Source organism: Phacochoerus africanus, chromosome 9, assembly GCF_016906955.1.
Source record: "Phacochoerus africanus isolate WHEZ1 chromosome 9, ROS_Pafr_v1, whole genome shotgun sequence".
NCBI lineage: Eukaryota > Metazoa > Chordata > Mammalia > Artiodactyla > Suidae > Phacochoerus > Phacochoerus africanus.
This window is the reverse complement of record NC_062552.1, coordinates 49,264,857-49,278,989: the sequence shown is the minus strand read 5'-3', so window position 1 is coordinate 49,278,989 and position 14,133 is coordinate 49,264,857. Positions and strand designations below refer to the sequence as shown.

The window sequence follows — 14,133 nt, the reverse complement described above, 5'->3', positions numbered from 1 at the left end:
ATGCCCTCTGGTCAGCCCTGCACCCTTCAGGCCCCTCCACCGACAGCCAAGCTAAGCGACTCTCCAAGGCAGGAATAAAACTGCAGCAATTTATCTACAGCTCTTACCAGCCCACCTTCTTCAAACTTGGCTACAGCTGGTCGGGACTCAAGTGGCATTGTCAGGCTCCAAAGCCCTTTTCCCTCCAAGGTCAAGGAAGGTGCCTCCACATGTCCCCCACTGAGCACACAGACGCCCCATTTCTGAGGAGCCATCACCATCCCATCCCTAAGTCACCACCCAGAGCTCCTGTGCCCAGCAAGGAATCCTGAAATTCTCAGGTGTCAGCACCGGAAAGGTGGGGGAATCTCAGCCACTACAACCCACTGAACTTCTATAGGAGGACATCTGAAGCCCAGAGAGGGAAGGGCACCACCCCAAGGTCACACAGCCAGCAAGCAGAGACCAGAGCTGTAGCAGACACTCCACAGCACTTCACCCCATCCAGTGCACCCCCAGTGTCACGGCTGCATTGGGAGAGATCCCGAACTGTGATCTTAGTTGTTTCAAATGATAGAGTTCAGAGTTCCCGTTGTGGCTCAGTGGGTCATGAACCTGGCTAGTATCCATGAGAATGCGAGTTCGATCCCTGACCCTGCTCAGTGTGTTAAGGATCCAGTGTTGCGGTGAGCTGTGGTGTCAGTCGAAGACATGGCTCGGATCTGGAGTTGCTATGGCTGTGGTGTAGGCCAGCGGCTACAGCTCCCATTGGACCCCTAGCCTGGGAACCTCCATATGCCATGGGTGCAGCCCTAAAAAAACAAAACAAAACAAAACAAATACATAGAGCTCAAGGAACTCTTCAGGTTAAGAGCAGTAATAAAACTACCTAGAATTGACTTTGGCTTCGGGGAGCTCTCAACTGAGCTCAATGTCCAGCCCAGCCCTTCTGACCCCTGTATCACCTTGGAGCAGCAGGGGGGCCCAGCTAGGAAGCCAGTTCTAGACCTTGCTTAGCAGGTGCATTGCTGGGGTCGGGCGGCGGGGCGGGGGGTGTCCTTACGAAAGTCCTCCCTGGGGAAACCTCAGCCCCCCACTGGCATGATGGGGGGTCTCCGCCTTAGGAACCCTCAGTTCCCTAAAAGCTCTTCTGACTCAGAATCAGAGCTGTCCCTGTATGGTTGTAAGGTTCTCTGCATTCCACGTCTTAGTTTCTCCATCTTTGAAGTGGAGATTCCTCACCTTAGGGGGAAGAAAACATTCTGCAGCTAGCAAGTGGCCCAGGGCCCTACCAATGCTGTGCCTTCACTTGTGGGTAAGACAGGGTAGCTGTTCAATTGTTTTCCAACTCAAGAAAGGCCCCTACTGATTCTGTTCACTGTGTTTTGCAACTGGAAGCCAAAGGATCCGGCCAAGACATTGACCACTTGGATTTTAAGATCGGGGTGGAGCCCAAGGACTCCCCGCCCTTCACAGTCATCCTCGTGGCCTCATCCAGGCAGGAGAAGGCGGCCTGGACCAGTGACATCAGCCAGGTGAGCCACATCACCTGTCCCTGAAAGCACGTGGTCCCTTCTTGCCTAAGTGGTTGGGAGCCCGGGGGCTACTGCAGAGTTCTGATGGAGAAAACGCACATATCCACAAGTGATTCTTAAAACTCCAGATTCCTGGGCTCCCCTGAACCCCCGGAAGACCTACCGTATCCAAGTCTCTGGTGTGAGGCCTGGGAACCTACATTTTAGCACATGCTCTGCATTGACCCCACTGTTGCCTGGACGACGCCCTTGAGGTTGAGGACTCTGGGTCAGGCCACGGCATGTGACCGCCACACTCAGTCCCAGGATGGAGACTGGGCCTCTGACCGGGGGTCCTCTCTCTGATTCCAGTGCGTGGATAACATCCGGTGCAACGGGCTCATGATGAACGCGTTTGAGGAAAATTCCAAGGTCACTGTGCCGCAGATGATCAAGTAAGTGCTCTGGGCTACATGGTGACAGCAGAGAGCTCAGAAGATGCTGAGTTTCATCTTCAGGGATGTTTTGTGAGTGCTTGTATGTTTTGAGTTAATGTCTATTTGGAAGACGGCTTTGTTTTCATTGCTGTTTGTCTTGAAAATGTGGATTTTTGCATTAGGCTGTTTAAACAAGAACATCAGGAGTGGCATTTTATGCACTATTTTTTAAAATAACTCTTTTTCTTTTCCTAATTACGAAACAAGAACACTTCCAAAATGTGTCCCCAGGGCCACCTTGTTTGACTGAGATACACACAAGGGGAGGAGGGGCTGGCATCTTGCTGAGCGCAGCTCTCTGACCTCCTGGCTTGCATGAGGCATGCTTCTCCCCAGCATCTGCTTGCCTGACCCCCCTCCCCCTGTGCCCACGGGGTGGCCTGCTGGTTCCCTGGCCTCCATCCGAATCTCTGAATTCCCAGCCTGCTCTGCACACCTGGCACACACCAAGACCCGGCTCCTCCACCGAGGCGTGTGGTGCCACCCAGAGCAAACATCCGGAACCCGCGGCTACTTGAAGTGCACACTCTGGGGAGCTGCAGACCCCTGTGTAGCAAGGGCGTGAAGGATCCCCCCATACCCTGTTTTGATGGCAGGCCTGATGAAGCAAATGTTTGGTGAAACTGCAGCCTGCCAGGAGCAAGGAGCTAGCCGAGGCAATTTCATGTACATCAGGTCTTTGAAGCATCTGGTTGCATTTGTGAGAAATTATCCCCACCCCACCTCATGACTACATGATTGAAGAGCTAAGGTGCGGGAGTCCAAAAGGAACTCTGGGGAGTTCCCTTGTGGTACAGCAGGTTAAGGATCTGACGTTGTCACTGCAGCAGCTCTGGTCGCTGCTGTGATGCAGGTCCGATCCCTGGCCTGGGAACTTTCATATGCCATGGGTGCCACCAAAATCAAACAACAGCCACAGAAAACCTAAGGAGGATCTGGACTGGAAGGCACCAGCCCTGGTCCCCAGCTGCTGCTCTATGTGTGACTGTGGACAGATGGACAAGTCACTTCATGTTTCTGAGCTTGGGTTTGTCACCAGTAAGTGGGAGATGGTATTTTCCGTGATCAGTAAAAAAATCACACGTAGAATTATAGTTCAATGCAGAATGGGTACCTGTTCCTTTTCTGCAGAGCGATATCTAGGAAGTAAAAGAGAGCAGAGGAAACCAAAATAAACTCCCCCATGAAAGAAGAAAGGAAAACATTTCAAACTATGTTGGTGACAAAGGGAATGGAATATCCAGATTAAAGTGACAACTCTGAGGACCTGCTGGCCCCCCAACTAAGCCTGGCCTTCCTGACAGAAGCCATGGGCAGCGTCCTCCTGTGAGGGCACTGGGGAGCAGAGATGAGCAGATGTGGCCTCTGTCCTCAGGGAGTTCACTGCTTAGTGAGAGAAAGAGACACGGAAAGAAGTCATAAAACGCTAGTGAGTGCTCTAAAATGGAAATTCGTATTATGCGCCAAGGATTCAGAAAAGGAATGACTCGTTCACCTGGCAGAGCTGGAGAAGACATCCCAGAGAAGGGGACATCAGAACTGGTCTCTGAGCAGAGTTGCAGTATGGTGGAGGGGGAAGGGCATTCTGGGAGGAGGAAACAGCATGAGCAAAGGCACAGAGGCAGGAAAGCACATGGTGCATTTGGGGAACCATAAGCTCCATGGAGCTGCGGGATTGGCAGAGTGGTGTATCCTATGGGAAATAACGCTGCTACAACTGTGGGCTCCAAGTTCACAACCAGACAGACTATGCCAGAGGTCTTGGAACAGAAAGGCTCACAGACCCAATTAAGATGCTTAACTACATAGTCTAGTGAATTAATTGTAAACACTTAGAATCCAGGGGAAAGAGATGGGATAGTGAATTAGCACATGTTACATGTAGTTACCCAGACTGGTTACATAGTGGTCATTGTCCTGCCTCACTCTCTGCCCCATCAGCCTTCCCTGCTGATGGAGCAGCTACAGGACCAGAGGTGACGCTTGATCAAGCAGATCCAGGGCACATGCTGGCTCTGTCTGAGATGGGGCAGGTACACTGGCCACAGCAGCAGCTCACCAGTTAGACTGAAGAAGAGCTAGGTTTAGGGAGTGCCCGTCATGGCTCAGTGGGTTAAGAACCTGACTAGGATCCATGAGGATGTGGGTTCGATCCCTGACCTCCCTCAGTGGGTTAAGGATCCGGCATTGCCGTGAGCTGTGGTATAAGTCCCATTTGCGGCTTGGATCTGGCATGGCTGTGGCTGTGGCTTTGGTATAGGCCAGCGGCTACAGCTCTGATTCGACTCTTCGCCTGGGATCCTCCCCATGCCACAGATGGAAGTAAATTTAAAAAGGAGAGCTACAGGTACAGGTACAGGTTTATCTGTATTTCTGGGACAGAGTAGAGGGTCAGAATGGATGTCGCCAGTGAACATGAATGTTGAGTGTCCCCTGTGCCTCATGAATATTAAGCGTAGCTGGGATATTTGGTGCCTTGTGGATACTTAGCTCCGCCTTGGTTCCTCCATCCCTCCTCCCTGCATTCAGCACATGCGCACTCTACTTAGTTTATAAAACTATGCCCGCCGTGTCTCACAATCTCTTTGCTCCTTTGTCCTCCTTGGTTGTTTCTCTTATTCTTTATAGCACAATTATATTTTTAAAAATAATACGGTGACCCACCCACAGGAGGAATGGTGGGGCCAGAGAGATGGCAGGAGTCTGAGGTCAGTCCATTAAGGACAGCGTGAAAGACAGGGCGTATCCAGTCTGCTCACCTCCTCTGAGCACTGTCTGTACTCCGAGGTGAGAGGCACCCTCTAAAGAGCCATGCACTTCAGAACTTGCATTTATTTACTGCCTGCTGAATGCCAGCCAGTATTCTAGGTCCCTCAGGTCATTTATTCTGCAAAAGTCTTTTGAGGTAAGACTTGTTATTTCTACCTTACAATGAAGAAACTGAGTCCTGGAGGATAAGTACCTTGTCCAGGATTGCAGGTGTCTTTTGAACCCATATATTCCAATCCCAGTCCTTGTGTTCTTCCTGCTACCCCACAGATGCTAAACCTGCTCTTGCCATGACAGACATAATGGGCTGAATTCGTATTTATTTAGATTTTTTTCCTGTTAGCTCATGATCATAGGATTCCCAAGCTTATCCTTTTAGTAATAGCATGTATTTCTTTGTTCATGTATTTCTTCTAATCATATCCCACCAGAACACAAAAAGAGATTTAAGGCTGCCTACTAAATACATGTAAAAACAACTAGGTAAAACACAGTTATCAGTGTGTCAAGAATAAGAGCAAATAGGGAGTTCCCGTCGTGGCACAGTAGTTAACAAATCCGACTAGGAACCATGAGGTTGCGGATTCGATCCCTGGCCTTGCTCAGTGAGTTATTGGGCGCTGCCGTGAGCTGTGGTGTAGGTTGCAGACTCGGCTTGGATCCCACGCCGATGTGGCTCTGGCGTAGGCCAGCGGCTACAGCTCCAATTCGACCCCTAGCCTAGGAACCTCCATATGCCTTGGGAGCAGCCCTAGAAAAGGCAAAAAGTCAAAAAGAAAAAAAGAAAAGAAAAGAAAAAAAAAAGAGTAAGGGCAAATTAAAAGGAAAAATAGAATGAGGCCCAAGTGAGGTTAACTGCACTTGTTGAAAACTTGCTCGAAGTAAGCACAGACTTGATTCCAAGCCTCCCAGCACTCAAAACTAAAAGGGAAATGTGATTTAAAAGATTCACAACATTCAGAGTTCCCTTTGTGGTGCATCGGAAACAAATCCGACTAGGAACTATGAGGTGCAAGTTTGATCCCTGGCCTCGCTCAGTGGGTTAAGGACCTGGCTTTACCATGAGCTATGGGGTAGGTCAGAGACGTGGCTTGAATCCCAAGTTGCTATGGCTGTGGTGTAGGCTGGCAGCTGATTGGACCCCTAGCCTTGGAACCTCCATATGCCACGAGTGTGGACCTAAAAAACAACAACAAAAAAAAAAGATTCACAACATTCAGAAAGTGAAACGCTCAGTTGCTCAAGGGAGTCGTGTTAGAATCCCCCTGTGATGGAAGCAGCGTAAATGTCCGTTGACAGAGGAATGGATAAAGAAGATTTGGTATCGGAGTTCCTTTGTGGCACAGCACGTTAAGGACCCGGCATTGCCACTACTGTGACTTGAGTTGCTGCTCTGCCGAGGATTTGATCCCTGGCCCAGTGAACTTCCACATGCTGCAGGGGCAGCCAAAAAGAAAAAAAGAAAACAACATGATATGCGCGCGCGCACACACACACACACACACACTGGAATACTACTCAGCCATGAAGAATGAAATAATGCCATTTGCAGCAACATGGGTGGACCTAGAGATTATCATACTAAATAAGTCAGAGAAAGACGAATATATGATATCACTAATATGTAGAATCTTAAAAAAAAAGTGGGAGTTCCTGTCATGTCTCAGTGGTTAACAAACACAACTAGTATCCATGAGGAAGTGGGTTTGATACCTGGCCTTGCTCAACGGGTTAAGGATCCGGCATTGCCTTGAGCTGTGGTGTAGGCCACAGACGCGGCTCAGATCCCTCGTCACTGTGGCTGTGGTGTAGGCTGGCAGCTACAGCTCTAATTCAACTCCTAGCCTGGGAACCTCCATGTGCCTTGGGTACGGCCCTAAAAAGACAAAATAAAAAAAAGTGGTACAGATGAACTTATTTACAAAACAAAAATAGACTCCCAGACATAGAAAACAAACTTACAGTTACCAAAGGGGAGAAGGAGGAGGGATAAATTAGAAGTTTGGGATTAACATATGTATACTAATAAAGTAATCAACACGGCCCTTCCTGCTTTTGCACAGGGAACTATGCTCAATATCTTGTAATAACCTGTAATGGAGAAGAGTCTGAAAAATCATATATATTTGTATGTATAACTGAATTACTTTGCTGTACCCCTGAAACTAACATAACATTGTAAATCAACTATTATTCATTTTTAAAAAATCCTCCCCTGTGAGACAATAAAACACATGTCCTGTGGTCTAACCACCAGAGGGCGCCAGTGGTTGCAGCAGCTTTCAGGGCCACTGGTTCCCATCACACCCAGTAGAGGGTATGGAGGTCAAGCTCCCTGTAGCTGAAACAAAATAGATCTGTGGGCCTTTAGACCCAGCTTAGCCTCAGGTCCTCAGCCCACTGTGCTGAGTGTGCCTTTAGACACAGCTCAGCCCTGTCCTCATGTGTTGGCAGCCTGAAGAACAAGACTTGCTGCTACCAGATCCAATTTGGAAGGTCCTGGAAGAGGACTCCGATTGCTCTGGCTTGGGTCATATTCCTACCCCGTGCAAAAATCAGAACTTTGATAGATGCAAGCCAGGACACCTGCCAGCAGTTTACTCCTAGTTTAGCTGATGTACTGCTAGCTAACGATGGACCCTCATGCTTTAACAAGCAGCCAAGGTGAGGTCAAGGACAGATGACCTCCCCCTACAGATGCTGAGAAGGTTAAATAAACCCCTGAGAAGTCCACCCCACCTATTGGCCCAGGGGCCGGAGGTTCATAACGCATGACCACTGCACAGCCAGTTTCATCCTTTGTAGCTCTTTTTAACTAAGGGAGGATAGGTATCAGCAGATTGCTGGCAGGAGAGGGAGCTAGGAACAAAACTCTATGGATTCAGCTGTTCTGGACATTTCATATAAATGAAATCTTACAGGAGTTCCCTTGTAGTACAGTAAGTTAAGGAGGATCCAACATTGTAACGGCAGTGATTTGGGTCACTGCTTTGGCTCGGGTTCAATCCCTGGCCCAGGAACTTTCATATGCTTCAGGCACAGCCAAAAAAATAATGAAGTCATACAATACTTAAACTTTTGTGACTGGTTTCTTTCCCTTAGCATATCTTCAGAGCTCATCCATGCTATAGCATATCTCAGTATTTCATCCTTTTTTATGACTGGATGATATTCCGCTGTCTGGCTGTGCCACGTTTTATCCTTTCGTCAATTGATGGACATTTGGGTTGTTTCCACTTTTTGGTGATTGTGAATAATGCTGCTGTGAACATTTGTGCCCGTGTTTTTGTGTGAACAGATGACGTATGTTATGAACTTGGCAACCCGTTATTTTTAAGTTCATTCTATTTTATCCAGTATTTCTAGGAGTCTTATAATGTCAGGTCTTCAAGTATCATTGGGAAAAAGAAGTCGCAGCCCATTCTTCCTCCCTGTCGGTCTTACAAAGCTTCTCTGGTTCCCATCATAAGCCATCCGGGGCACTGGTCCGTGGCTGTGGGCGTGTTGGGGAGACAGTGATGGGTGGGTGGTGGTCCAGCCCTCAGGGGAGCTCACAGCCATGGACTCTGACAACTTCAGGAACCCGGTCCCTTCTTGGTCCTTCCTGCTTCCCCAGGTCCGACGCCTCCTTGTATTGTGATGACGTGGACATTCGCTTCAGCAAAACCATGAACTCCTGCAAAGTCCTGCAGATCCGGTACGCCAGCGTGGAGCGGCTGCTGGAGAGGCTCACGGACCTGCGCTTCCTGAGCATCGACTTCCTCAACACCTTCCTGCACTCCTACCGCGTCTTCACCACGGCCGTCGTGGTCCTGGACAAGCTCATCACCATCTACAGGAAGCCCATCAGCGCCATCCCCGCCAGGTGGGCAGGCCTCCTCCTCCCGGGCCTGGGAGGGACGCGTGGTTGGGAAGAGGCTGGAACCTGAGCTCGGGGCGGGGGTGGGGGGGCTGGGAGGGCGCACCCAGGAATCAGGCCTGCTCTCTGCAAGGTGGAAGGGCGTTCAGCCTATGGAGGTCAGGCCACCTTCGCCTTAGCTTCAAGGCTCTCTTTTCCATCTACCTCTCACAGCTCAGCCCTGCGGTAGGTCAGCTGGGACCCAAAAAGGCCAAGAGACCTGCCCCAGGGCCCTGTGGAAGTCTGTGGTTAAGCGGGGACTTGAACCTAGGGCCCAGATCTTGTTAAACCCACTTTTAGCCACCCCTGTCTGCATCTGGGAGGCAGGCAGGGTGGAAGTGGGCTTTGCATTCCTTTCCCACCGGCCTGCTCACGACCTTGCTTTAATCAGCATATGCAGCTGCCCACCCTCAGCCCAGCCCAGCTTTGAGGGGCCTGGTAGGGTCCCTGTGAACCCAGGGTCCCTGCAGGTGAGGATTCTAATGGCAGGCACAGTCTGACAGGGTCAGTGCTAGACTGGCCGAGGTCTGGGCCAGCCTCAGAACGTCAGTGTGTCCTCGTGGGGACCCAGAATCTTAGTGAACAAAAGCCTTTGCCCCCATATCACCAAATGGTTACCCAGCCAAGAGTAGCATCAACAAGGCATCGGGGCAGCGGGCTTAGACCCAGCAAGGCCCTGCCTGCAGCTTGAGCTGCATCAGAAAGGTAGTTATTAACCCCCACCCAACAGAGTCATGAAGGATCTACCTAAGGCTCCCCAGGGGTAGGTCAAGTTCAGGGATCCCCATGGACCTCACTGCTCCGGGAGGGACCTGCCAGGAAATGTGGGGGCCAAAGGTGCTTTCCTTTTCTGCCTGGACCTCAGCTGTGGGTGCTGCACTAAGCCTCCGAGCACCCCTGAGTGCTCCCCCAACACCCACCCCGGCAAGACTGGGGCCAGGGCATCCACTCTGGGGCTGCCTAGAGCAGAGCCTCAGAGTTATAGCAACTCCCCAGGGCCGCTGGGAGGCCAAGCCAGTCCCGAGTGCAAGCCCAGGACACAAGGAGGGGTCAGGAAGCCCCTCTAGCTGTCCTTCCACTGGCCCCACACCTCTGCTGCCAGAGCAGGCCAGCTGCCCCCTGTGTCTCCTCTGTCCCCTCCCCCAGTTCCTCCCTGCTTCCTCCCCACCCCCCAGTGCTCAAGGTTCACCTGCTTAACCTCAGCAGCCAGCTTTCCGGGACCCTGAGACAGCAGGAGAAACCACCCTATCCAGGATGGATTCAAGCCTGAAAACCACTGAAGACCATTCCCCAGGGACCCTCACATTCCTAGGAACCTGGGAACCTCCTAGGATTCCACCCAGCAGGCACAGCCTGTCAGTGGAAAGACGCAGGTTCTGATCCCAGTGCAGCCCTGTCACCTGGGCCGAATCCCTTCACCTCCCTGAGCTTCGGCGTTCCATCTATGACATGGAAATAAGAATACCTTCCTCCCAGGGCAATGGTGAGGATTAAATGATACGGTCTGGAGTTCCCATCATGGCTCAGTGGTTAACGAATCAGACTAGGAACCATGAGGTGGCAGGTTTGATCCCTGGCCTTGCTCAGTGCGTTAAGGATCTGGCATTGCCATGAGCTATGGTGTGGGTTGCAGACACGGCTTGGATCTGGCATTGATGTGGCTGTGGTGTAGGCTAGCTCCAATTCAACCCCTAGCCTGGGAACCTCCATATGCCAAGGGTGCGGCCCTAGAAAAGACAAAAAAAAATGATACAGTCTCTCCTGGGATTAACATATTCCATGCTGTGGGCAACTGTTGGTACTATTATGTACCATCGCCTTTTTCCACCCTGGCCCTGAGGTGTGGGCCCTGTCTGAGGATGAAAAGAAGAATGGCTGGGACTGCTGGGAGACCCCCCCTCAGCTTCCTGCCCCCAAGTATCCACTGAGGCCAATCAAGCACCCGAGTGAAATAGAAAGGACATGGGTTTAGAGTCAGGAGGCGCCAGATGAGTCATTTCCTGTCTCCGAGCTCAGCTTCCTTGTCCATAAACTCCCAGGACCTGGGTGAGTCTGAGGTCAGAGGGTGTGGGTGACAGCAGGCCTGTTGGGGGCACCTAGAGAGGTTTCTCAGAGGTGCGCGCGGGTCAGGTTTCTCTGCTGCCGACCAGAGGGAGGCCGAAGAGGGAGCGTCAGGCACTGTGCCACCAAAGCCCATGTCCCCTCCCAAAGCGGGACACCTGGGTCTATAGACACCTGGCTGCAGCCATTTAACCGCACGGGCCTTTTGGCCTGGCCTCCTCTCAAACCCACCTGCTCAGAGGGTCGGCCTGGGTGTCAGGGATCATGAGAATGAGGGAGCCGCGCTGGCCCTCTGAGCCCCACCAGGGCTGGAGGTGGGGGGCCAGGCCTGGGCAGGCAGTCAGGTCCCTGCTGACCATTTGTTTTCACTCCCTGCCCTCCCACAGGTCACTGGAGCTCTTGTTCGCCAGCGGCCAGAACAACAAGCTCCTGTACGGGGACCCCCCCAAGTCCCCACGAGCCACCCGCAAGTTCTCCTCGCCGCCACCCCTGTCCATCACCAAGACGTCGTCACCCAGCCGCCGGCGGAAGCTCTCCCTGAATATCCCCATCATCACGGGCGGCAAGGCCCTGGACCTGGCCGCCCTCAGCTGCAACTCCAACGGCTACACCAGCATGTACTCGGCCATGTCGCCTTTCAGCAAGGCCACCCTGGACACCAGCAAGCTCTATGTGTCCAGCAGCTTTGCCAGCAAGATTCCAGATGAGGGCGATACGACCGCTGAGAAGCCTGAAGAACCCTCAGCTCTCAGCAAGCAGAGTGAGTGGATGCCAGGGCCGAGCCATCCCCTTGGCTCACTGGTCCATGGAGGCCGGCCCAGCCCTGCCAGGCTGCCCTGGGACAGGAGGGGCAGGCTGAGGGTCCCCGCCTGATCAGGGAGAAAGAGCAGAGCCTGGAACGGGGAGAAGCAGCTGAATTTGGGAGCCCAGGCTGCAGAACGACAGCAAAGATTCCAGAGAAGTGGGATAAGTGTTTCTCCCAACATCCAGCTCCCCAATCCCCTGACGACAGCTGCCTCCTGCCTCCTTGTATTTGTCCAAGGAGGTGGGCATGTCCTGGGCCCAGCCCTGGTCAGGGCTTGGGAGAGAAGAGGGCCTCAGACCTAGTTCTTGCCCCCCAGGGATTCCCAGCACCCCTGAAGAGCAGGACCAGGCACCTGACACCTGCTGTGCTAGAGGGATGCTCCAGGGAGGTGTGGGGACACCATCGGGAGAGTCAGAGAAGGCTTCCTCGAGAACCCATTAGATCTAGATTTTCACCAGGAGAACGAGAGGACACTCTAGACAAAGAGAATGGAGTGGGCAAGACGAGGGAGGGATGGGGGCAAGGAATAGCATTGTGTGTTCAGGGAACAGCGGGATGCTCACACGCCTTTGAGGATGCAGGTGCTGAGGATGTTGGATGGGGGCAATGGCTGGAGGTGATGCCTGGCAGGCTGGGCCCTCCCTCTCTCGGAGCCCTGACTGTTCTCGAGCAGCGTTTGTGTGGAAGGGTGTCTGGTTCTGTCCTCATTTAGGTCAGCCTACATCCCAGGTGCCACAAGCCCTGTCTTGGTTAGCACACGTGTGCATGTGCACATACACACACACACACACACACACACACACACACACACACAGGCAGCCCTGGGCTGGTTGGAATCCCCAGGTTTTGAGGAGGAGGCTTTGAAAGAATTTTAAAGACCATCAGGATTTCTCTGCTCTGAGTTGAGGAGAGGGAGGGCACGGGCCCTTCCAGGAGGGCACAGTCGAGGAGGGGTAGAGCCCCAGGACCCTCCAGTACCAAAGTGCCGTTTACTGTGGCACAGTCAATAAACAGGTGACACATACACCTGAAGATCAGTAACCCAGGTAACAGCCAGCCAGAGAGCCCCAAGGCCATCCCACAGAAGCAAAGGACAGAATCCCTGGAGGGGCAGCAGTGAGGGGCACGTATTTTCACTTGATGCAGCCTACGGTGAATCCAAGCGTGGAGCGCAGTAAAAAGTGATGCGAGACCTTTCTGGGAAGTCATCTCATACCGAGCTTCGTGATCCGGGGGGCCTGAACCCGTGTAATTGTGCACCAAATTGTGAGAGAGAGTGTGGGTGGGTGTGCACACGTGCGCACGTTCTTTTCTAAAGAGCAGACCTATACATTTCTTTGGAGGTCTCCAAAAGGTCAAGTGTAACTCTACTTCTTCTCTATGGGGAAACTAAGGACCCGAGAAGCAAAGCGTTTTCAACCAAGACCTCACCGTGCCAGAGCTGGACTTTTATTTATTTTTTGTTATTTTTTATTTTTTGCTTTTTAGGGTCCCACCCACAGCATATGGAGGTTCCCAGGCTAGGGGTCGAATCGGAGCTAGAGCTGCTGGCCTACGCCACAGCCATGCAATGTGGAATCCAAGCCACATCTGCATCCCACACCACAGCTCACATCAATGCCGGATCCTTAACCCACTGAACGAGGCCAGGGATCGAACCCACAACCTCATGGTTCCTAGTCAGATTTGTTTCCACTGCGCCACAACAGGATCTCCTGAGCTGGACTTTTAATATAATTTACCAGCTTTCCCCAAAGTATGTAAACTATGAGTCTCCCAAGATTAGGACCACTTGCTCAAAGCAAAGACAGTGTTAATAGTGACCAGGAGCATGGGGCAACAGGTATAATACGGGACTTTCTTGAGCAGACCAGGGCAGATGGTCACCACCAACCAAGATGCTTCACACGCAGACAAACGCTCACACACCAAAAAAGTGGGGAGTGGATTGGTACCTTGCTACTCAAAGTATGGTCCATGGGCCCAGCCACAGGTTCATCACGTGGAAGCTTGTTAGAAATGCAGACTCCAGAGTTCCTATTGTGGCTCAGCAGGTTAAGAACCCGACTAGTATCCATGAGGTTGCCAGTTCAACCCCCGGCCTCGCTTAGTGTGTTAGGGATCTGGTGCTGCCGTGAGCTATCATGTAGATCGCAGAGACAGCTCGGATCTGGCGTTGCTGTGGCTGCGATGTAGGCCAGCAGCTGCAGCTCCGATGTGACCCCAAGCCTGGGAACTTCTATCTGCTGCACATGTGGCCCTAAAAAAGAAAAAAAAAATTTAAAGAAATGCAGACTTTCAGGCCCCGCCCTAGACCTCTAAATCAGAATCTGCCTTCCAGCAAGATCCCCACGTCTGTCCATTAGGGTTTGAGGAGTCCTGGTAGAGCAAAAGCCATCTTGGAAGTTCCCAGGCTGGGGGTCACATCAGAGCTACAGCTGCCAGCCTGCACCACAGCCACAGCAACGCAGGCTGTAGTTTCCTAAAGCCCATTAGCATTTGGAGGGTCTGATGGGGCCCATGGCAAATTAAATCTGTTCAACTTCCTTCTGCAGGTATATCCCACGCTTACTCTGTGTTGCTCCGTTCAGTTCTCGACCTGAATTGAAA

General features: G+C 51.9%; 1 protein-coding gene across 1 annotated transcript in view; it reads left to right on the top strand.

Moving 5' to 3' along the window:
- RASGRF1 (Ras protein specific guanine nucleotide releasing factor 1) overlaps window positions 1–14,133 on the top strand; it is a 123,085-nt gene that overhangs the window by 74,659 nt on the left and 34,293 nt on the right. Inside the window, exons 12-15 of the mRNA XM_047797156.1 lie at window positions 1,378–1,514; window positions 1,866–1,948; window positions 8,376–8,624; window positions 11,105–11,478. Coding sequence (XP_047653112.1) covers window positions 1,378–1,514; window positions 1,866–1,948; window positions 8,376–8,624; window positions 11,105–11,478 — 843 coding nt within the window. The remainder of the gene's footprint in view (window positions 1–1,377; window positions 1,515–1,865; window positions 1,949–8,375; window positions 8,625–11,104; window positions 11,479–14,133) is intronic.